At 33.2% G+C, this 24,772-nt stretch overlaps 2 protein-coding genes across 2 annotated transcripts; both read left to right on the top strand.

Annotated features, from left to right (window-relative positions):
• Nucleotides 1-72: 72 nt before the first annotated feature.
• Nucleotides 73-19,461, top strand: LOC106068780 (uncharacterized). The gene is made up of 9 exons (XM_056014280.1): nucleotides 73-159; nucleotides 3,259-3,455; nucleotides 5,124-5,343; nucleotides 10,289-10,431; nucleotides 10,578-10,717; nucleotides 11,137-11,296; nucleotides 12,844-13,021; nucleotides 13,783-14,078; nucleotides 16,094-19,461. Exons 2-9 carry the CDS (start codon nucleotides 3,401-3,403, stop codon nucleotides 16,114-16,116), a joined length of 1,215 nt encoding a protein of 404 aa, XP_055870255.1. The 5' UTR covers nucleotides 73-159; nucleotides 3,259-3,400; the 3' UTR covers nucleotides 16,117-19,461.
• LOC129923410 (uncharacterized) lies at nucleotides 6,282-9,885 on the top strand. Its single transcript, XM_056014279.1, has one exon. The coding sequence runs from the start codon at nucleotides 6,324-6,326 to the stop codon at nucleotides 9,711-9,713; it is 3,390 nt and encodes a 1,129-aa protein (XP_055870254.1). The 5' UTR covers nucleotides 6,282-6,323; the 3' UTR covers nucleotides 9,714-9,885.
• Nucleotides 19,462-24,772: the final 5,311 nt, after the last annotated feature.

Genomic DNA, 24,772 nt, shown 5'->3' on the forward strand with positions numbered 1-24,772 from the left:
GGTCTAATAATCAGTTTAAAATTTAGACACAAATATTTTATGGACATATTTTTTTGGACCATTCCTTTTGTTACTACTTCCGGCTTTCTATTGTGTAAACAACAACAGAATAAATGCTCATTAATATCGGGATTATAAAAAATGAATGGCATAAAATGGGTAAATTTAATGAATAGAGTTTTACAGATTTAGTACTGTTGCTTCTTATATAATTTTATTTTGTTTGGTTATTATTTACATATAAATAGATTGAGATTAAATCTAGGTCCAGATTTAATCTATACTAATTTTAGAATTATAATTATTCTATTCAGTCTTCAGACTTCAGTCTATTCTATTTCTATCTAAAATTATTTAAAATAGAAATCAAATTCTAATATAATTAAGTACAATAAATATATTATTACTATTAATAATTTAATACATTAATTAGACTTAGAGGCAGAAAGTGTCCATAAAAAGTACCCTAAGCTAAAATCAAACACCTAAGCCAAAAAGTTAGCAGACAGCTGGGGCTGCAGAGCAAATACATAAACAAAGTAATATATGAATACAATAATATCATAATACAATTATAAACTTATGGCTATGCCATATAGATCTATTTGGTCATACATTAAATCTAAAAAAATTGAAACAACAGGAGTATCCCCATTAAAAGGCTAAGGTAACTCAATACATAGCGATTATGAAATTAAAGCTAACATTCTTTACAAATATTTTGCATCAGATCAGCATTCTCAGCCCGAGGAGACAAAGAGATAATAGTAATTTTAAACGAAGTAAAAACATCTCGGAGATATAAATGTACAAGGACAAGGGATCCAAAAACTATTAGCTAGCATAAACCAAATAAATATTTAAGCTTCTGGGCTTGATGGTATTCCAGCTAGATTGATCAAAGAACTAAGCCACGAGCTAACACTGGGTTCAAAATTCTTTTTCAGGCATCACTAAATCAGGGCAGGGTACCTAGGGACTGGAAAGAAGCTTATGTCACTCCCTTATGTTTAAAAGTTTAATAATCTGATGTGGGGAACTACAGACCAGTATCACTCACTAGCATTACATGTAAAATGCAAGAACTTATAATGTGTAGCAACATCATAAATTACTTAGATAAGCATAATGTCCTCACTCCATACTAACATGGCTTCAGGAAATATAGGTCATGTGAAACTCAACTAATAGGATTAATTGATGATTTTTTCAAAAGGATTCTTAATAGTGAGCAAATAGATGTAATTTTATTAGACTTTTCTAATGCATTCAACAAAGTTCACCACCATATCCTGCTTAAAAAACTAAAATACTTCAGCTTCAATGGTTCATTACATCAATGGATTCAGGATTTTCTAATAGGAAGAGAACCAGCTGTAATAATAAATGACTCCGAATCAACACCAGTAATAGTAAATTCAGGTTTACATCAAGGAACAGTCTTAGGTCCACAACTATTTTTAATTTACATAAATGATTTATCAAATTCCATTACTTCAGGAACAAAAGTCAGATTATTTGCAGACAAAAAGCTATAATAAAAGCTATAATAAAACAATTGCATAATATATCGAACAATAAAAATAACACAAGATACTAACATTTTACAAAAAAAAATTAGAAGAATTACAGAAATGGGAATCAAATTGGAGCATGTCTTTCCATCCAGAAAAATGTCAGTTACTAAGAGTAATAAAAAAAATAAAGCAAAGAAAACTACTTATTATTTTGTTCATGGTAAACCAGTCACACAGGCTAAAAACTCAAAATATATCTAGGTGTATTAATAAATAAAAAGTTATAAAATGGAATCCCCATTTATTGATGAAATTATTAAAAAATCAAGCATCTTCTGTTTGGGATCCCTCAACTCAAGAAAATATAAAGAAGCTAGAATAAATACAAAATAGAGCAGTGAGATTGATAACAAACGAATATTCCAATTTGATTAGAGTAACACCATTAGTAGAATCACTACACTTAGATACACTTCAGAACAGAAGTAAGTAGCTATAATACATAAAACACTAATCCATAACTTACAAATTATAGATAAACGAATCCTAATGAAATACTCAGAAAGACACAAAGATAGAGGCACATTTCTTATTACATACGCTAGAACAAATTCTTACGATTGCTTCTTCTTCCTCTGTGCCATTAAAGAATGGAAGGGGTTACTTGAATCAGCCAGGAAAACCAACAACTTAGTAGATTTTTTAAGTCATTGATTAATATGCATGACTAGATTGACACATGAAATGCATAGGACGTAATTATCTTCTTTTTTGAAGTAACGCCTGTATATATAAGATTTATTTTATATTATTATAGATCTATATTTATCTCGAAGGTCTAGACTATAGTATAGAACTAACAGTAGTATTTAAGATTTAATCTTAATTTTTTAAATGGGTGTATCATAGACTTGATCTACATTGACCATCTTTCTCCATTCTTCTGTGTATTTGCCTTAGAACCTCTTTCAATGGCAGGCCCGTCCATTCTTTTATGTTGTCTTCTTGCTTTCTCTGTCTTCTTCTTTTTCCTGCTGCTGTTCCCTGAAGGAAGGTCTTTGTTAGTCTTGTAATATGGTTATAAATTTTGTGTGTAGAAATTAATATTAATATTTAATATTTTTTATGGCAATGGACAAAACTAAGATATAAATATTAAGTCCGTTTTTTCCACAATGGCCTCAATAGAATATAATGATACCAGTAGCCCTAGGGTGTAGCATACACCGCTATTTAGTGCCGGGTGAACACTTCCTGAAAGGAAACAAAGGGCAATACAAAGGGGTAAAATCAAAACAAAGCTACAGAAAAAAAATAACCATTTTAATGACACCAGATATTGAGGTGTGTAAAATATAGTAGTCAAATATAGAATGTATAAAGAGAAAGATTACTTGCTCCCCCCCTTTTTTTTTTATGAGCCTTGCTCTCTGTCCCTGCAAAAGTTAACTGGGGTAACTCTAGTCCGACATGCAGAAATAAAGGTGACATCCTCTGACTTTTTTGTGGTGTCCCGCATGGTTGGGCCATAGTAGATATTGTACTCGTATATAAACACTCATATATATATATGAATATATATATATATATATATATATATATATATATACATGCACCATAAAGTAGATGGAACCCACTGTATTTGACTGTATTTTTCTTTATTGATTATTTTGTTTTGCCGGTATTTATTTAAACTTAATTTTAAATTAGGAAACTAATAAGAGCATTTCTTTTTTTCTAGATCTGACTGAAAGGTGGAAAAAAAAAATCACTATGGCTGTCTTCAAACTGATTGACCTCATTATGTCGTCATAATGTAGAGGTGTTATAAGTTTCAGCTGATTATCTCCCCATTATTGATATTTTCAAAAATAAACGAAGAAATGGATCTTTTCATTGCAATTAGTCTACTCTTATGGACGGCAGTCGTTGCTGATGGTAATGAATTATTTTTTTATTTTTTTAGTTTTTGAGGAGTTATTTCCCTCTTCCTTTGCAGATGTTTTTTTTTTTCCTTCAAGTCGGCATCTTAAAGGAAAATTATTGACAATGTAATATACTATAATACTGTAAAATTATAAAATTAAAGAAAATATCTTTTTTTTTTTTAAAAAGTTATCTCATTATTTTAAAAATAAGCTAAATAAGCTGATTAAATGTTGTATATTATAGTAAATATCATCTCCTGGACACAAACATAGCTAAAATCAAACAGAAATCCACATCACAAGTCTAAACTACTGGCCTTCTATAGATCTTCTGTTCTAAGACAGGACTAGAATTTACAATAATTTATAGGCATCATCAAATTTTAGCATCATAGTTCAGCATTAGTTGGTTCAGTACCCAAGATACCAATCAGTAAGGCTCTCAGCACCAAACAATTATGTATGGTCCAGGCTAGTTAGTATATAAGGAGCTTCTACAAGATTCCTTTTTTTTTTTAGACAACCTCAACTGGTGGACTTACTCTGATTACCACAGTGTATCAGGTGGATGTACTCTGATTACCACAGTGTACCAGGTGGACTTACTCTGATTACCACAGTGTATCAGGTGGACTTACTCTGATTACCACAGTGTACCAGGTGGACTTACTCTGATTACCACACTGTATCAGATGGAGGTACTCTGATTACCACACTGTATCAGGTGGAGGTACTCTGATTACCACAGTGTACCAGGTGGAGGTACTCTGATTACCACAGTGTATCAGGTGGACTTACTCTGATTACCACAGTGTACCAGGTGGACTTACTCTGATTACCACAGTGTATCAGGTGGAGGTACTCTGATTACCACACTGTATCAGGTGGAGGTACTCTGATTACCACAGTGTATCAGGTGGAGGTACTCTGATTACCACAGTGTATCAGGTGGAGGTACTCTGATTACCACAGTGTATCAGGTGGAGGTACTCTGATTACCACACTGTATCAGGTGGAGGTACTCTGATTACCACAGTGTATCAGGTGGAGGTACTCTGATTACCACACTGTATCAGGTGGAGGTACTCTGATTACCACAGTGTATCAGGTGGAGGTACTCTGATTACCACACTGTATCAGGTGGAGGTACTCTGATTACCACATTGTATCTGGTGGGGATACTCTGATTACCACAGTGTATCAGGTGGAGGTACTCTGATTACCACAGTGTATTAGGTGGGGGTACTCTGATTACCACATTGTATCTGGTGGGGGTACTCTGATTACCACAGTGTATCAGGTGGAGGTACTCTGATTACCACAGTGTATCAGGTGGAGGTACTCTGATTACCACAGTGTATCAGGTGGAGGTACTCTGATTACCACAGTGTATCAGTTGGAGGTACTCTGATTACCACAGTGTATCAGGTGGAGGTACTCTGATTACCACAGTGTATCTGGTGGAGGTTGGTGGGGTCTGTTCTCCCATCGTTTGCCCTATTCTTTTTCTTTTCCCAGGCTTTTAGTATTTAATTTTTTTGCTTGCATTCTTTTTTTTTTTTTCAGATTTATATTTGTACATAGATCTTTAATATTTGTAAAAACCTGTTTTTGAATCCTAAAATTGATTTTTATTTACATTTGTTTGTTAATTTTATACAAATTCATTTCTTTCAAGAATATTTTGAAGTTTTAGGACCCGACAGAATTGAAGAATTCCATGTGTGTGTAGGATCCACAGCATACATTCCTCTCCCTCTGAATGTGGTTACAAGGTCAGGTCATGAATCAACAATTATAACTTTAAGCTTTCAACCACGAAACAGTGAAAAGGTGAATGTCATCGCTTCATTTAACGGCAGGCGAAAACTAATCATAGAAAGACCAATGGTAGACAGGTATATAATCTATTTTTGATTTTAGAAACTATCCAAATACATTTGGCTCATTTAATATTGCCCCCTTCCTTACTTCCGGGTAGGTAAAGTTTAAAAAAAAATAATTTCTAAGCCGATTTCTAATTGTATCCTTCAGTTATTATTTTTCAACTTGGATTACAGTTTTCTTTTGTTTTTTTAAATGGAGTATTTCTGAATTAATTTAAAAACTGTAACTCATAAATGTCATGTCGCCAACTATAATCTCTGTGGTCATAAACATAATGAGCAAAAAGTCAGAAATACTGAATTCCAAAGATGGAAGTTGAGGAATGTTGGGCTCACATTGTAAGACTGATATCTGTCTGGTGAGGTAAATAAGGAAGAATCTCCTTAATTGATTTGTAGAGTAAGAAAACAGTTGCTGGACATAGTGGCATGGACCTTTTTCCATGATCTTCATCAAAGTGGGGGAATCCAATTTTAGTGATTTTTAAAAATGCAAGGTAGAGACATAGGAGACATAGATGATATATAAGTACTAAGACCCTAATGTTCCTGGAGTGATCGTTAAATGAACTTGTGTGTTACCCGTGCTTGTAATCGTGCTAGTATTTGTAATCGTGTTCGCATTATCGTAGTCTGTGAATCGTGACCAGTCTGTACTGTGTTATTGTGTGTATCAGTCGTGTTTTATTGAAATAAAGCCTTGTTTCTAAGGTTATGAATTGACTTAGTATATTACAATTTATTTCAATAAAACCATTCTTAAATGGACAAGTTTTTGCGTCCCAATAGACTGGATGCTGATCCTAGTTCAACTAATGCTTCAGTTACATGGAAACATTGGATTTCTTGTTTTGACAGATTCGCAACGAAGGTAGGGGCTAGTGAAAGCGAACAGTTTGACCTGCTAAGCGACACTGTCTCCTCCCGGCCATTAAGAAGTCGAACAAGAAGTCGATCAAAGTCTTGATCAATTTGTACACAAGCTGAGAGTGATGGCCAGAGATTGTCAGTTCCGAGCTGTCAGTGCTGACAAAAATGAAGAGGACGCCATTCGCGATGCCTTTGTTAGCGGCATGCGTTCGAGTGTAATTAGACAGAGGCTACTTGAGAAAAGATCCCTTGACTTGAAAATGGCTTTAGATATTGCCAAGACACTCGACATGGCCCAAAAAGAATCCAGTTCGTTTAGTACTCCTTCTCAATTGGTAGAGTCAACTCTTTCGTCATCGGCAATCTCAACCGAAGAAATGGTGGACTCAGAAACAATCGCAACAGTGAGTACTAAATGTTTCTTTTGCGGAGGTAGTCGGCATCTCAGAGCGAAATGCCCTGCCAAAGACTGCATGTGTCATTCGTGCGGGAAAAATGGACATTTTTCGAAGGTTTGCAGGTCTCGCAACACTCCTATAACCAAAACAAAAGTCAAAACATCTCCTAGCCACGAGATTAAAAGACAATCTTGTAAAGATTGTAGCTGCATTAAGGACTCTACACATCTAACATCACTAATTGCTACTTCGTCTGTATCTGGTTTAACTAAATCAACAGTACACATCTCTGTAAATGGCGTGAACCTAAAAGCCCTAATTGATACAGGTAGCGGGGAAAGCTACATTTCTTCAAACATACCAAGAGAATACGATTGGTCAGTGACACGTTCAAAGCACAAAATTTCTATGGCGTCATCTCAACTGTCAAGCGTCACAAGAGGCCACATGTTTGCATCGCTAAAATACAAAGGGGAAGTTTACAATCAATTCAAACTTTCGTTACTAGATGAACTTTGCACTGATGTAGTGCTTGGGTTAGATTTCCTCGCATTGCACAAAGAACTGATAATTCCATTCAAAGGTGGTCGACCCGCATTTCATGTCTGCTCGCTCAATGCTGTTAAGGTAGAGGCACCACAATTGTTTGCAAATTTATCCCCTGATTGCAGACCTATTGCTACTAAATCTCGTCGTTACTCCTTCCAAGACACACAATTTATTAAAGCTGAAGTTGAGAAATTGATACGAAACGGTATCATTGAACCTTCCAAATCACCTTGGAGAGCTCAAGTCCTTGTCACGACCAATGAGCGGCACAAAAAGCGAATGGTCGTTGATTATAGCCAAACTATAAATAGATTTACTTACCTGGACGCTTACCCCATGCCTAGAGTGGATGAAATGGTGGAGAAAATTTCCAGGTATGAAATCTTTAGCACATTGGATTTGGAGAGTGCTTATCACCAAATACCTATCCAACAGAGCGAAAAGAAATACACAGCCTTCGAAGCTTGTGGTAAACTCTACCAGTTTTGCAGAATACCCTTTGGGGTCACTAACGGTGTAGCTTGCTTCCAGAAAACCATAGACACTATTATAGAAAAAGAAAAGTTGTCTGACACGTTTGCCTATGTCGACAATGTAACAATATGTGGTACAGATGTAGACTCCCATAACAAAAATCTGTTGCATTTTCAGAAGGTAGCTCAGGAATACGGAATAACTTTCAACGAAAGTAAAAGTGTATTTGCTACTAAGAAGGTAAAGCTGCTTGGATATGAAATATCCAAAGGACATTTAAAGCCGGACCCTGATAGATTTCAAGCTCTGCGAGATTTGCCACCTCCAAAAGATCTGAAGTCTCAGAAAAGGATTGTAGGACTTTTGGCATATTATGCTCACTGGATACAAAATTTCTCCGACAAATTGTATCCTATAATGAAAAATCAAATTTTTCCTGTACCTACAGAAGTAAAAACAGCGTTTGAAGACTTGAAAGAAGAATTGCAGAAAGCAGCAATTTTCACCATAAAGTATGACCATCCTCTAATTGTGGAAACTGACGCTTCTGACATCGCAGTAGCTGCCACTTTAAATCAGGACGGAAGACCTATTGCATTCTTCTCTAGAACTCTTTCACCTAGTGAAAGGCATCAATCTGCCATAGAGAAAGAAGCAACTGCAATAATTGAAGCTATACGCAAATGGAAGCATTATTTGTGTGGCAATTATTTTACCCTTATTACGGACCAGCGGTCTATTTCATACATATTTAAAGACATTCATGACAAGAAAATTAAAAACGATAAGATACAAAGGTGGAAATTGGAACTGGCAAGCTTCAAGTTTGATATACAGTATAGACCTGGGAACGCCAACACAGCAGCAGACACCTTGTCTAGAGGGCACTGTGCAACCATGACGAAACAAAGTAGCCTGAAGACGTACCATGACTACCTGTGTCATCCAGGTGTCACTAGACTTCTACATTATGTCAGGTCAAAGAACTTACCCTTCTCGGTTGAAGAGGTCAGGCAGACCATTCAACAATGCAGAACCTGCAATAGAATTAAACCGCAATTCTATAAGGAATTTGCAGGTACGCTCATCAAGGCCACACAGCCGTTTGAAAGAATAAGTGTTGACTTTAAAGGTCCTTTGCCATCAGCTACTCGCAACAAGTACTTGTTAACAATGATTGACGAATATTCGCGGTTTCCATTCGCTTTTCCCTGTCCTGATATGACATCTAAGACAGTAATAAAGTGCTTCGACCAGTTATTTTTCCTCTTTGGAACACCCAGTTACATCCACTCTGATCGTGGCTCATCATTTATGTCCACAGAAACTACAGAATATCTACATTCTAAGGGCATAGCCACTAGCAGGACAACGCCCTATAACGCAAAAGGAAATGGTCAAATAGAAAAGCTGAATAAAACATTGTGGCAGGCTATTTTATTAGCATTGGACTCAGGGAAGTTGGAACTATCACAGTGGGAATCTGTGTTGCCCCAGGCACTTCACTCCATTCGATCATTACTGTGTACTTCTACTAATGAAACTCCACACGAACGGATCTTCAAATTCAACAGAAGATCGCCAACGGGAACATCCTTGCCTACTTGGCTACAGAACCCAGGCAAAGTATTACTAAAATCACCTGTAAGATCTTCAAAATTTGACCCATTGGTACAAGAGGTTGAACTTATTAGCTGCAACCCACAGTACGCCCATATACGATTTCCAAATGGCCGGGAGGAGACAGTGTCGCTTAGGCAGCTGGCGCCGAAGGAAAGTTCCACGAACGACTATTTCGAACCAGAGAACGGTATTCTGCCTCAAGAGGTCGGTGACTCTTTGGATCTCTCACCAGGGAGTCGCTACGTGCCTGAAACTATCAGTAATTCACAGAGTCCCACCCCAATGATGTACAACCAGCCAGAAGTCATCAGTGACTCACAGGGGAGCCACCCAATGCCAGAGGCCAATATTGACTCGAGTCCCGTACAGGACAGTTACGACTTGCAAGGAGAAAAGTCTACGCCAGAGATACCTCCGGATCCTTCCCTTCATACGCATGGCTATAACCTAAGACCCAGAAAGAAATGAAGGAGGGGTGAATGGAGTGATCGTTAAATGAACTTGTGTGTTACCCGTGCTTGTAATCGTGCTAGTATTTGTAATCGTGTTCGCATTATCGTAGTCTGTGAATCGTGACCAGTCTGTACTGTGTTATTGTGTGTATCAGTCGTGTTTTATTGAAATAAAGCCTTGTTTCTAAGGTTATGAATTGACTTAGTATATTACAGTTCCCTATGTGGACTTTCAAACATGTTCATTTTTTGGTCATGAAATTAAGCATAAATCTTAAAAATAGAAAAGACATACAGATATTATGAAAAAAATTCAAACACAATGAATGGACAGCTGCTTTTATGCATTATATTATAGCATTATATTATTGTCACAGATGAAATAGTGAACTTGTCATGCTTATAACATTTAATATGAATTTGTTGAATAGAGAGTGTAAAAGTGTGTACATGTGGATACTAGTTAGGAATTGCCTGATGTATGGGTTAATGAAAGAGCAAGATGTCAGTCAGTTAGTGAGAAGTCAGTCAAATAGTCATGTAGAAAGCACTCAATGCATTGCACTAGTGAAGCATTGAATTTGTTTCCAGGTTGAGTATCTCTGATGAAAATTTAGGCATTTACTTGAAGAAGATTTCTATTGATGACACTGGTATCTACACAGCACAAGCTCGATACACAAGTGACCATCAGCACCATTCCTGGACAAGGACCACAAATCTCACAGTTCATGGTATTATAGCAGCACTCTTATCATAAAAATGTTCTGCTTCCTAAGTTTGTTTCTTTGCAAATTATTTAGCTGTAAACACTAGATCTATATAGCTTGAATATTGTGATTGCGATTTGCATACTTGTTCTTGTATGTTCTTCTTTCAGTGCGTCCAATGATACATAATAACAAATTAAACCTCACGCAGTCTCAAGTCATTGTTCCATACAAGCGGAAACACTGTGTCAACATAACCTGTGGCACCATAGAGTATCCTGGATATCCACCTGCTAAATTTGTTTGGGCCGTAAGTATGAATCATCTCAATCATTTACAGTTATGTACATTTTTCTCAATTATTAACAAAAAAATGTTCAAAGTACTACAGATATGCATGAAAGTGCTTAATTAAGGGAACTAATTATGTGATAGTCAGTACTTTTATAAAATAGTCATATATATATATATATATATATATATATATATATACTTGCTGAGTTTACAAATTAAGTCTGAATAATATTGTGTTGTATTGGAATTGGATTTTTAATTTTGTAGTTATAAATAATTTATTTCTAGATATGCTTAATGAAGAATACAATATTTAAAAGTAATGTTAGATTATTAAAAAAGCTTTTTGGTAATGTAATTAAATTGTTGAGTTTTTGGCTAGCATTGTTTTTACACTTGTAATCTTTGATCACATTGTATTTATAATGTTACAAGGCACCTCCAAGGATACTAGAAGTCAAAGTGGCGACCGATGACTCTTCCAGCTCTGTACAGATTTGTTCTCCTTTCTCTGGTGATGTGACCTGTTCTATAGCAGGCTTTGCCTCTTTGTGTACTTACGATCATGTTGTTAAAATGTACTTGGACCTGCCAGGTTGGATTTTATTGTTAACCATTATCCTTTTCATGTTGTATATATGGCTGCTTGGTCATGTGGTATGCTTTCTGTACTGTCATCTTGATGGTCACAGGTTCAAAACCTGCCCACCTTTATCCCCTGTTGACCTGTGGGAGGCTTGGGCTAGGGTGTCGCCATCATCATCTTTCCTTTGCATTCCTCATGGAACATAGAGCCTCAGTAAAAACATGTTCTGCATGGAACATAGGGCCTCAGTAAAAACATGCCACTCTCCAAGGTCTCTTGCTAGTTTTTTAATGTCTTCCCAGCTCATTCCTGTTCTCTCGGCTTCATCTAGTACACTGCACCGCCACGTTCTTTTTGGTCTTCCTCTACGTCTTGTGCCCTGAGGGTTCCACTCTAAGGCCTGTCTAGCTCTGTTGTTAGAATCTTTTCTAAGGGCTAGGATGTAATAATCTTCTATTCTGAAGGAAAATCCGAAACATGTAAAACAAACAAGCAAGTAACATTAACAAACAGCCCAATAGATTACATTTAGTATTAGTGTTTTAAGTGTTTGTGGGTGTAAAAGGGGCTAACATTATAGAGATCGTTGTTAAACCACACAGTTTTCCTGCATTTAACTGGTTCCATTAACTGGTTTTAACAACCTCATAAGCTCTGATATGAGATAATGACATGCCCTTGACATCCTGAATTCTGTTGGAATGATGGCATTTTAAAAAAATTCAAAATTGTTTTGAATAATTGATTCCTATGCTTGGTCTTGTCCTGTGTGAGCCTTGTTCATTACTTGATGTTGTTATTGGGATCATTTCTTGTGTCTGTCTCTCCATCTCCCTAGAACTGTTCTTTGCATTAGGATAGACCTCATATGCTAAGGGATACACACATTTTTTAAAAATTTATAGTGTGTACCTCAGCTTTTTTTTTTTTTTCAAATTTTTATATGAATCAGTATGGTCTTATTTATGTCTTTTATGCTGATTACTAAATGTACTTAAACTTTAGCAAATTATTTATAATCATATTGATAATCACTAAAATTAATCACTATTAATCACTAAAATAGTAATTAGATATAGAAATTAACTCACACAAACAGCAAAGTTATTTCACTATTATTGTTAAAGAATCCCAAATCACATTTGAATCTTTTCCATATTAAGGAGCATAGTGCTAAAATAAAAAAGTTTAAATCTTTCTTTTTTCTGAATTCATATAAATGCTCATTCCATAGTGCTTTTAGATCATTGAATGGGTTGCCTGAATCAGTCAGGAAAACCAATGACTTAGCAGAATCTAAGTCTCTATAATAAGCTTGCATGACTTTAACAACACAAAGGACTTAATTGGCATCTTTTTTAAAGAAAGTTTTGTAATTTATAAGATAGATAAAGCTAGGCATGGCAGTGTCTTACATCTTGGACTTGACTGTAATTAGAATTATAAATTGGCAAATTGTTTATGAGTTGAAATTTTCAAATTAGGTCTTTACCATTGTAAAATATTAATTTATTTATGTTAATATTTAATGCCTTATATCTTCTGCAAATTTTCAGGGCCTCCAGCTAACAGCAGCAGTCTTGAGGAGGCCACTATGACTCGTGACCTTGTCCTTATGATTGTACTTCCTATTCTGGCTGTGGCTATTCCTATCACTATTCTAGCTATATGGGTGCTTCGACACTTGATTAGAAATCGCCAGCAGTACAATAGAAACCATCCTCACTTAGCTAAGTAAGTTTAATGACAATAATTCTTTTGAATAAATACTAGGCTAGGTAATCTATTTTTTAGATTCGTAATACTTGTTCTTTTATTATGGAAGGTTTTTTTTTTGGCTAAGGATAAAGTAAAGAAATAAGTTTCAAGTTATTAAAAAAAAGAACTTGTCTTAGTTCTACAAAAGTAACATTAGAAAAAAGTATTATGTTAAAAGAATTTTCTTTTCTTGTGTTAGAATTTTTTAACTTTGAAAAATTTACTATTATACTATAAACTGAAAAACAAACAAAAGCTGTTAATTTTATATCATCTTAACAGTAGCTTCATCATCTTAAACATTGGAGGGACGGTAGCTGAATGATAAAGTGCTTGGCTTCCGAAATGAGGGGTCCAAGGTGTAGACTGAGCTTTTAAATTTCAAAATCTTTGGGCACCTCTGAGTCCAACAAGCTTTAATGGGTGCCTGACATTAGTTGGGGAAAGTAAAGGTGGTTGGTTGTTGTGCTGGTCATATGACACCCTCGTTAACCATGAGCCACAGAAACAGATTACTTTTACATCATCTGCCCGATAGATCACAAGGTCTGAAAAGGGAACTTTATTTTATCTTAAACAGTTCTCAATTTTCTTACAAATGGGGCACTTTAAGTGTTCTGACAGCCTTTTCCATATTCCACACTCCATTTTCTGCTGTTCTTACTGCAACCAACCTGTTCATTTCTTTCTGATTCACTTCCTAGTAGGAAAGTGTTTACAAATTCTTTACATTTCAGTGCAAAACCTAAAGTGGAAGTTGACATTGAAGAGAACCGTGTCACAGAGCATGCCCTTGACAACATTGAGGAGGAGAGTGAGACTGGGAGTCAGACAGAGAGGAAGGAGGAGATACCAGACACAGATAATGAGGAACACAGCGGCAATGAGAACAACAATGATGAACATGACCACCATGCAAGGGGTGACCACCAGCAGGAAGATGACGAGGATGACAGCGATGAGGATGGGTCGGAGGACGATGAAAGCAGCGATGATGAAAATAAAGCTGGGGAGGAGCATCCATTAATGGAAGGTAAGAGCATGCACCAGCAGGCCCGGTGGCTTAGCAGTAAAGCTTTTGGCTTCCGAACCGGGGGTTCTGGGTTGGAATCTTGGTGAAGACTGGGATTTTTAATTTCGGGATCTTTGGGCGCCTCTGAGTCCACCCAGCTCTAATGGGTACATGACACTAGTTGGGGAAAAGTAAAGGCGGTTGGTCGTTGTGCTGGCCACATGACACCCTCATTAACCGTAGGCCACAGAAACAGATGGCCTTTACATCATCTGCCCCATAGACCACAAAGTCTGAAAAGGGAACTTTACTTTACTAAGAGCATACACCCAGATTTGAATCAGACTCCTAGATTTCCTTTCCTGATGCAGTTTACGTCTGAAATTGTTGCCTTTATTATATGTTTTTTGTTTTAAATTTTGCTTAGTTAAAGTAAGAGATATGGCTTATATGACCACTAGTTGTCTGTAAATCATGAAATTTAAGCTTATAGAGCTTAATGTTATTCATTAAAACACTAAAAATAACTCGAGAGTGATTGGTGATCATGCAGAGATCTAATTGTTTGGTGAAAGATACCAATTAGCACTTGAACAGTATAAGTATATTCTTTTTAAAAATTGTAAATTTTTTTTTTAATAGTTTTGTAATGAATTTTATAAAGATAGAGAATTTTATATTAATATTAGTTTTGAACTGTTACATCACAAATGATGCTTAGTGGAGCTGTGAGTTTTCTTTGGTCATTGACTTACACAAATAGTCCATTGCAAGCATAATGGAATACTGAATTATATTCTCTTTGTGATATAGGTATGATGATGAAATGATCATGATTTCGACAATTCCTCTTTTCAGATTGCAAACTCTTCATTGGGTTAAAAAAACAAAAAAGCCACCAGGGTTGGTGTGCACAGCTCTCAAAAATGTCTCTAATGATTTTTCTAGAAATTTGACTGTTGATGTGTATCTTTGGGGAAAGAATTACTAGCTTGCTGGCCAGACTGGAAAAACTCTAGTTTGACTGTTATAATTTTTCAGAGTATAATACAAAATTTATTTAAATTTGACTAGAGGTCTAGAAAATCTTTAATCTTTAAGTTTAATAAATAAATAGATGTTCAGGAAGATTTTGTGCACCGTCATCTAAGTCTGGATCTATAGGCCATGATCTATACAAGAATTTTATATACTCTGAGTAGATTTATACATTTGCTTAACCCGGATTTTTTTAGTGGGTATGGGGAATAGGAGCGGGGGTAAAAAATGTTCCATTTTTGTTTAAATCTATCATTCATTAGTTATTTAGAGTAAAATCTTCACTCTTACAAAACAGTTATCAGATTGATAAGGGAGGAATTAGCTTTTTTAAAACACTTTTTTAAAAACTATTTTACTTGCTTTTTTTTTAAAAATGTAATTAAGTAAAGACATTCCCCCCCCCTCCCCCCCAAGTTGTTAAAAATAAAGTCCCTGATAAAGAGCAACACATTTCTGTTGCCATTCTTGCTTAAACATCCCTGCTAATGACTGTTTCTCCAGCACCATAATGAATTCCTGAAACTGAAAGACTGTCTAGCAGTTAAATAAACGACTGTAATTTCTGACCTTATTTCATCCCTGCAGGTGACAAGTTTTAGAAAGGTATGACCTGTCCAAATTCACTTTCCAGAAAAGTTTACTGGTCTGTGGAGTTTATACCATTCATTCCTGTCAGTATACATGAGTGTCTTATGACAAGACTATAACTTTCTCTAGGTTAAAGTTAAACTTTGAGATTCCAGAACATGTATCAAATCATTTTATGAAAAAATCCCATTCACTACTAGGATTTCAGCTTCAGAATTTAAAGTTAATCAATTTCTCTCATCTGGCAATTATCAGAATTTAAAGTTAATCAATTTCTCACCACTGGACTATCTGGCAATTATCAGAATTTAAAGTTAATCGATTTCTCACATCTGGCAATTACTCTTAACATTTTTATCCTTGACATTTTTGTTATTAACATTTTTATTCTTAACATTTTCTTTCAGTCTCCATGAGCTCAGTCGTCTGATCCTGTCTAACTGAGGCATCGTATCTTCTGTTGAGTCGAGCATTTTATTTCACCCTCATTTCCAATGTACCACATTGCAACTCATTGAGCACAACACAACACCGGAGGACTCACACACTTCACAGACTGTACATACCCTGTACATTGTATTCCCAATGGCAGCAGACATGAAGAGAAAACACAAAACACACCGAAATGGGAGAGATAGTTAGTCAGTAGTTTGCCTTACGTAATAATGACATTTTTTTAGTGTTTTTTTTTTATATTGGACATGGGGAAGAAAATGCGCAAATTACATTTTTTATGTACTCTTTAAGAGCTGTTCATTATCTTATATAATTGATTACAGATGTTACTTCAAAAAACAAGATAATTACATCCTACGCATTTCATGTGTTCAATCTAGTCTTATCTTATAGATTACATTATCTAGTTTCAACTAGGTATTTTAATGGATACAAATTTAGTTGGTTTTCTTGAAGTTAAAGCTGTAATAGTTTTGTTAGTTAATTAGTATTAATTATTGGTATTTAGATTATAACTGTTATACAGGTTATATTTTTATTGTATACCATTTTTTGTTGACACAAGACACTGTAATAGTTATGATTTAGTTACATGTTGGAAAATGATTTAGAAATATATGTACATTTTTTTAAAATGACAATTAGCTACATTTTTAGAAATAGTGAAATGTATCAATGTGTTTCTTGTATTACTAGACAATCGCTGACAGTGATTGAAGCGTTTTTTTTTGTGTGTGATTTACACTGGAAGTTCTTTTCTCACTGTTTGCTTTTATAAGTCTCGTGAAATATCTGTTTTCACCACATATACATACAACTGATGACCAAGGTTTTTACTGGGCCAACATTTAAACAAAAATTTTTATTAGACAAAATGTGGCATGGGCTCTAAATAGATTGCAAAGTCTCACCAACATAATAACCATCAAATATAGACATGCACGTATGTGTCCGCTGTTGTTAAACATATATATTTCATACACAACACAACTGCCTATGTCAGATCCAAAGGCCTACTTATAATACATGTCTTGCACTATCCTGATTTTGATCCAGACTGCTAATGGCACAATCCATTTCATTGCGAAAATATTTTTTCTCAATGTTTCTGTCTCACTGCCATTCATGTTTTAGTTTACAGCTTATTAGCTTCACTTTCATTAGCGTTACATTTAAACTAACCAAAAAAAAAAAGAATTAAGTTCGCTATTATGTTTTTATGCTCGATATTTCTTTTCTTTTTTATATTTTTAAAAAATTTTATATTAGCCGTTTAGTATTGACTGTTAGACAAATATAGATATTATATTTTTTTGTTACTTTGGTTTTGACTGTAAAGTGATAATTATGTTGATTTTTTTTTTTTTCATAAATGAATATATTATTATAATATTTATTTTGTAAGCATATAAGTACTTTACGTTTTAAATCAATAGTTGCTTGACTATAGTTTCCTAATAAAATATTGTTTTAATCATGTTCAGTACAATCTATTTATTCTACTCTACTCTACCCCAATGTCAGTACTCTTAATATTTATAGAGAGATCTTGTTTGACACTATCATGTATGAATAGGACTTTATGCATGTTAAATTAATTAGGGTATGTAGTCACTTCATTGTGTTCACAACACTCTCTTCTAATCACAGTTGATATGCAAGGCTTATTAAGGCACACACTTTAGCATCACCTTTGTCATATTTTCAAGCTTAGAGATGCTTACCTAAACTGGGTAACAGCTTCTGTATTTCTTTTAGGTTCTGTAAAACAAAAAACTATTTTTTTTAAATTCACAATTCACACTTTGTAATAGAGGAGTGTGCAAACATGATCGATCAACTATTAGCCTAATAGTTTAAACATCCTTCTTTAGTTAAGGTTTTCTGCTTTAGTCATATGACTTTGATGATGGAGTAAATCCATGTCCTGTATCTCCAGACTCCTTGAAATAGTTTTTATTGACTATATTTATTAAAATACAGAAGATCTTTTGATAGTGTTTATAGCATTGTACTTTATATACTCAATATCTAAAACAGCAGCTGTGAATAAATATTTTAAATTATTTATACAAATGTTCTATGTCTATAAATAGCATCAAGTCTTATGCCCTGTCTCTATGTCAACACAATGCCCTCCCCTCCCTTTTGACTAGCCTCCCTCCCACCCTGTTGCCTTATTGTTACTGCTAGTATGACTCAGGTTGTGCAACATTTGTTTCCCCCCTCACATCTACGCATTTGTTACCCATAATTCAATATTTTATTGTTAGTGCACCAAAGATGGAGAAATTAATCAAAACAACACGCTAGCTTCTATTTGAACTTTTTAAAAATAATTGTCTCTAATTTACTTATTTAAAAAAATTTTTTGTTAGATTTCTTAATGAGCTATTGTTCTTCGTTGTAATGAAAAATATGGTCAATGTACTTTCAAAAAATTATTTGTTATAAAAAAAATTGTTCTTTATTATTTTAAAATATTTGTTGATTTTGTAACCACATCTGAATTGAGACTTTGTATATTTAAATAATTATACTTATTTTAACATTTGGTTGTAACATTAAAAAAAAAACAACAAAGTCATTAAGTGTAAAAATATTTTCTTTTGAAAACATTATATATATATTTAGATGTAGATCATTCTTCAAGGTACAGTGGAGGGAACATGAAGAGTCATCCAAAGAAAAGCTGCCTGGATAACATAAAGAATGGACCAGCCTGTCTATTGAACTCATGCTAACAACAGCTGCTGACCAGGAAAAGTGAAGGGATTTGGTTACACGAACTGTCACAGCACTCCTACAAGGAACTGTCACAGCACTCCTACAACAACAGTGAAGCGACAGATGGTGATGATGAGATGTAGGTAGATATTCTTGCATTAGAGACATTTTGTTCTAATAGCAATTAAGTTAAAATATAAGTAAAATATAAGCAAAGGATTTTTATGAAAAACAATCAGTTATTAGATGAATGTCAAGGTTATATGCATGTGACCCTTTACCCTGTAAATGAGTTGCATAGTACAGTGAATTCTGATCTATATTATATGTGAAATGTTTAGGATATCAAATTATAGAGTGAAGTTTTTTCTCCTTATTATAATATTTATATCTGTTGATGTCTGTAAAGGAATTGACTCTTAATAACCTGTTTGAGATCTTCTCTTGTGTTGGGCATCGAGGGAATGAGCATTGCCTCTTTGTTCAAAAAAGATTAGAAATATGATTTTTACCTTTTCAGGAAAAGTAAACAAACAAAATTAGAATTAAATTCCATGCACATATAGTAAATCTTCAACCTAAGTGATATAAGTCAGATTTCTAAATGGTATTAGCAATTGAAATTATATGTTTACATGTATTTACAACTAAATATCTGTAGGTTATCCGCATATTAATTTTTTACAGGAGATTCATGCTTTTTTAAAATGGTTGAAATGCTTCAACATTGATTCATTGTATTACAGTGAGAAAACACACAAAGCTTTTCCTAGCCATTCCAGGTGTGTTGGATTTATAGTTGTTGCATTTTTTTAATGATATTCCAAGGGCCTTAGTATGCACATTTCATTCAATTCCAACATAATAGGTTACTTTTAAAAAAAGTATTTTTTGTTTATTTATGTTGAAGTTTGGTGTATCTGACAAACAGCAACAACACATGTCATTTATATCTTTACTAAAATATATAATCATCATTAAACAATAAATCTCTTAGATAATTTAGATGCAGGTTAGTTTCATGTTAAGTCATTTTTTTAAAGGTTTATCATGCTTTATTTAGAGGACTTTAACCATAAGTTGCTAGGCTTTATTTATATTACAAAATGAGATTTTGACTTCTTATAAAAAAAAATAATTGTAGGTATTATTTCAAGCTTTGCTTAATCAAAAAAATATGTCACCCCATCCACACTCTTTGCCTGTGCACACACATACACTCCCAACATTTCACTTTGCTTTGAGAATGTTGCCTTGACCTTTTGTTATTTTAATAATTGTAACTCTTTTTTTTTTAAATTAGAAAAGGTATCTTTTAGGTTGAAAACAAATGTTTTATTTCAAGTGCACTTATGGACAGTTGTATCTAGAGTTTAAGCACTCCTAAGAATGTATTGTCTTTGGGTTGAAAGGTTGTTGTGACCATGCTATTCATCTTGTAAAGTGATCAAACTCCTTTTACTTATTTATTATATATGTTGAAATATTAGTTAATACACTAGAGCGAGCTCTTGCTTAGGATTAGCTTTAGTTTTATAAACAATTGATTAGTGTAGTTTGTTTGGATTTTATAAGTTTAAATCAATGTGTGTGTGAGATGCTGTTAGCTTTAAAAAACGTGATCTTTCTGTGCGTGTTTTATTTGTATTATTTGTTATGTTTGAAACATGTTGGTCGGTTTCTAAGTCAGTGCTCTGTAGTCACAGCTAACCTTAACACTGCCACGTTTCTGTGTGCCAATGCAGACCCATCTATTGGTTAGTTTGGTTGCCTTCTACTGTCATAATTTATAGCACCATTCAGATTCTTGTCATCTTCAGATGTTGTTTTGACATAGCTTCTGTCATCAACTGTTTTCGTTTGTATTTTATTCTAAAACTTATGTTGCATATTTTTAATGCTGTAAATGACTTGTACATGTATAGTTAGACTTTTATGCTTTAAACTACTTTTTATAAACTTAAAACTTTTTATTTTCAAACAAGTTGGTTCAGAAATTAATATCTATTTATTTCGTTTTTTTTTTCTAACTCTGAAACTAATTGTACATCTGTATGACACTTTAAAACAAATTAATCTTGTTTTTATTTCTCATATGGTTATAGTTTGACTTATGGTACAGAAGACTGCAAAACTCATGCCTCACTAAAATCAAAATAAATGAAAGAGTTTTGGTAATTTTTAAGTTAAGAAAGATTTGAAATTTTGATATTACGAATATTTCATATTTTTCAAGTAATGTACTTACTCTAGTAGATAGCTTTTATTACTTGATGGGATACATATTCAAAGTTTCTGCATATTTATTAATTTAACTTTTTACCTCCAAATTAATAAAATTCTTCACAAAAACACTGAGATGATCACAACTATATTATCTTTAAGAAAACACTAAAAAACACAAAATCTTTTTATTCTTAGTAGCATAGTAATATGGACCAAAGTGGCTGTGCTTTTGTTTGCTTGTAATTCTGGGTTGTTAGCTAAAACAGAGTATAAAACAACATGTAAGTTTAAGATGTTCTATCAGCAGCTAAGCAACTATCTACATCCCAGTGTTCTTCTTAATGGCCTTAATTGATTTCTTTTGAGTAAAGAATGGCATTGTTTAATGCAAGTAATATACCACTGCTTAATTGATTTCTTTTGAGTGGCATTAATATTGTTTAATGTAAGTAGTATTCCACTGTCTGTAAAATTAAAATTTATTTGGAAACAGAGTATCAACAAACATTAAAAAGGTTCTTATACACTATGAATAACATTAAAAAGGTTCTTATACACTATGAATAACATTAAAAAGGTTCTTGTACACTATGAATAACATTAAAAAGGTTCTTATACACTATGAATAACTTTAAAAAGTTCTTATACACTATGAATAACATTAAAAAGGTTCTTATACACTATGAATAACATTAAAAAGGTTCTTGTACACTATGAATTCAGTTATCAGAAAAGTGTTGAGTTAGAAAATGCATTTTTTTTTTCAATTGTGACTTTTTGACATTGATTTAATTTACACATGTGACAATCATCTTTTACATACAAAGTTAAATTAGTTGTTGAGTAAATTGTTATGTATGTTTGGCATTGCCAAAACGTTTTAGGTATCATTTCACAGTTGATGGTTTAGACATTTGTTTGTGATATTTCTTTGTACATATTTTTACATTTCAAAGTCAAAACAGAACATTTGTTAACATATAATGTTATTGCATGATTTATATACAACATCTCTCGCAATGAGGGTTTAGTAAACATTTTTTTATAGATATTTTAAAGTTTGTATAATTAGACTTTCTTTGTGCGCCAGTCTAAGCTATTTAGTATGTTAATTCTTTCTCTCCTAATTAATGATAACATCGTTGATATGACCCAATTAAATTATTTTGGAGGGGGGGGGTTATAAACTATAATTTGTGTTGTATAAAAAGAGCATTCATTCTCCTATAATTCTATACCAAAAGTAACGTTTTCTGATTACAAACAAAAAATGTTATTGAAGTTTAATCATAACAGGGTAGAATGTACACATGTGAGAAGTGAACAATTCTGTCAGAACGTGGAAAAATAATTACGGAGATAAAGAGTTAAGTTACAATCACCTTTTTAATGAGAAATAAATTACTGTAGACAATTAAAGATAGGAATTAGTTAATAGAGACTGCGTGTTGATAAATGTAGACATTGAAAGACATCATTTTATTTCATCACATCCTTTCAAGTACTTTTCACAAAAGCATTCAAAACAAATAATGGCGTAATATATAAACATATTAGTACATTTTAAGTTCTTATCAAAGCTCTTGTCACAATGTCTCCTTATTTTTTTTTCTTATGCTATCAAAAGAATCATTTATTAATTATTAAAGGTATAGATTGTGGTATGTTAATATTTTAGGTTATTCAAATGTTAAAATACTACAATCAATGATATAAAAACAAAGCTAAGAATGTGAAATAAAGAAATGATAGTATCTGACTTATATATGATGTGCATTTGATCAAATCTGTATATATTTTGCTATTTCTATGTATTTCTACAAATACATTTATTTGTTTCTTAGTAAACGTGAACTTTTGAAACAATGCAATTTTTTATTTTCCATTTTTAGATTTAAAAAAAAATTATCCATACCTTTACATACACATTTTTAAAAACATAATCTTGAATTTTTACACTATATATCATGTATGATGAGTAGGAAGTTATGAGCTCCACATAGAGTTATCTTCATTATCCGAGTGTCTCAAATTTTTAAGACACTGATGATCTTTTTTTTTGTCCATTTTTTTTTTTTTAATTAAATTAAATCAATAAAAAAAATATTTTATTAAAAAAAAACAAAAAAAAAACATTGAAATCTTCAAAGAGTTTGTGCTGGGTTTCATTTTAAATTGCTTTTGTATATTGCAACATTTATTTTATAGCATGCTCATAGCCCTGATGTCCAATCTCTTTTTGTGAACCAGTGGATGTAAGGGGTATCTGGGAGAAGGTTTACTTGCTGTCTTTAGAGGCCTAGCAAACACGGCTCAGTTCGAGTCAGGATTCGAACTCAAGTTCCCTTTGAAAAATGCAGTTTTTTTCTACTCAGCCTCACATCCAATTTATGATACTCAGTGCAGAATAGTCTATAGACAAAAAATCATACAACATTACTTGTGGGTATTTTTTAATTTCAAATTTAAATTGTTTAATGACTTTGATGTTTAGTAAAAAGTTTATTAGGTACATCCCATAGATATATTCACATTAATACTATCAAAATTACATTCAGAGTTTTATTTAGAATATCATATTAATAGTATTTTATATAAAATATTTAATTTTTGTTCTGACACAAAATTTTACATAAAATTTTTTATGGGATTAAATTTAAAAAAAAAAAAAAGGCAATTTTCCAATCAACCTAAATAGAATAGACTAATATATGAGTAGAGACCAGCTGTTAATACAGATGTTCATTACTTGTTAAAACATTTTAGCTTTTTTTCTTTATAGAGTTTCCCTTTCAGATCTTGCGATATTTGGGGCAGATGATGTTAAGGTCATCTGTTTCTGTGGCCAATGGTTAACAATCAGGGTGTTATGTGACCAGCACAATGACCAACTGCCTTTACTTTCCCCAGCTAAAGTTAGGTTAGTTGGGTGGACTCAAGGGTGCCCTAAAAATCCCGAAATTCAAAATCCCAGTCTTCACCAAGATTCGAACCCAGGACCCCAGGTTCAGAAGCCGAGCACATAACCACTCACCCCTTTTTCTTTAAGTTGTTGTTATTTTCTTTTGTTTGATGGTGAGTTGAGTTTTTGTTAAGTTTATAAAGCAGCAATGTTTCTTGATTTAAAGTAGCATTACCTCATTTTGTTACTATCTGTTTCAATGTTTTGTTTGTTATCATAAAGAAATATTTAAAAACATTTTTTTGTTGCTTTTTTTTGTTTATGCTCTTAACCATAAAAAAAATGTAGTCTTTAAAATTGGAAACATTGGTACATTTAGAATTAAATATTTTTTAAAGATATTTCCTTTTTTTTTAAATCTTAACATGTTTCAAGCGTCCTTATACACGCAATAAAAACCCTAAACATAATAAAGTTTTATCATTAAATAGCAAAACTGTATTAGCAACTATTTTAATCATTGTAATTTTATTTTTTTATTTTAGTGAAAAGCTTCATAGGATAAATATTATTTCATTTGATATGTTTGTTATATGTTATTAGCTGTGCATTTTTTGTATTGACTATGTGGACTTCATTAATCAAAGATAACTTTGTTCAGTCGCCTGTGTTGTTGTTTGACTTGAGCATTTGTCAGATAGTTTAGAAAGAAAAGGAAAACTTCAATGCTCTTTTTTTTTTTTTACTTTTAAGACCTTTTATAAGAAAATAACTT

This window comes from Biomphalaria glabrata, chromosome 16 (assembly GCF_947242115.1).
Source record: "Biomphalaria glabrata chromosome 16, xgBioGlab47.1, whole genome shotgun sequence".
Lineage (NCBI taxonomy): Eukaryota > Metazoa > Mollusca > Gastropoda > Planorbidae > Biomphalaria > Biomphalaria glabrata.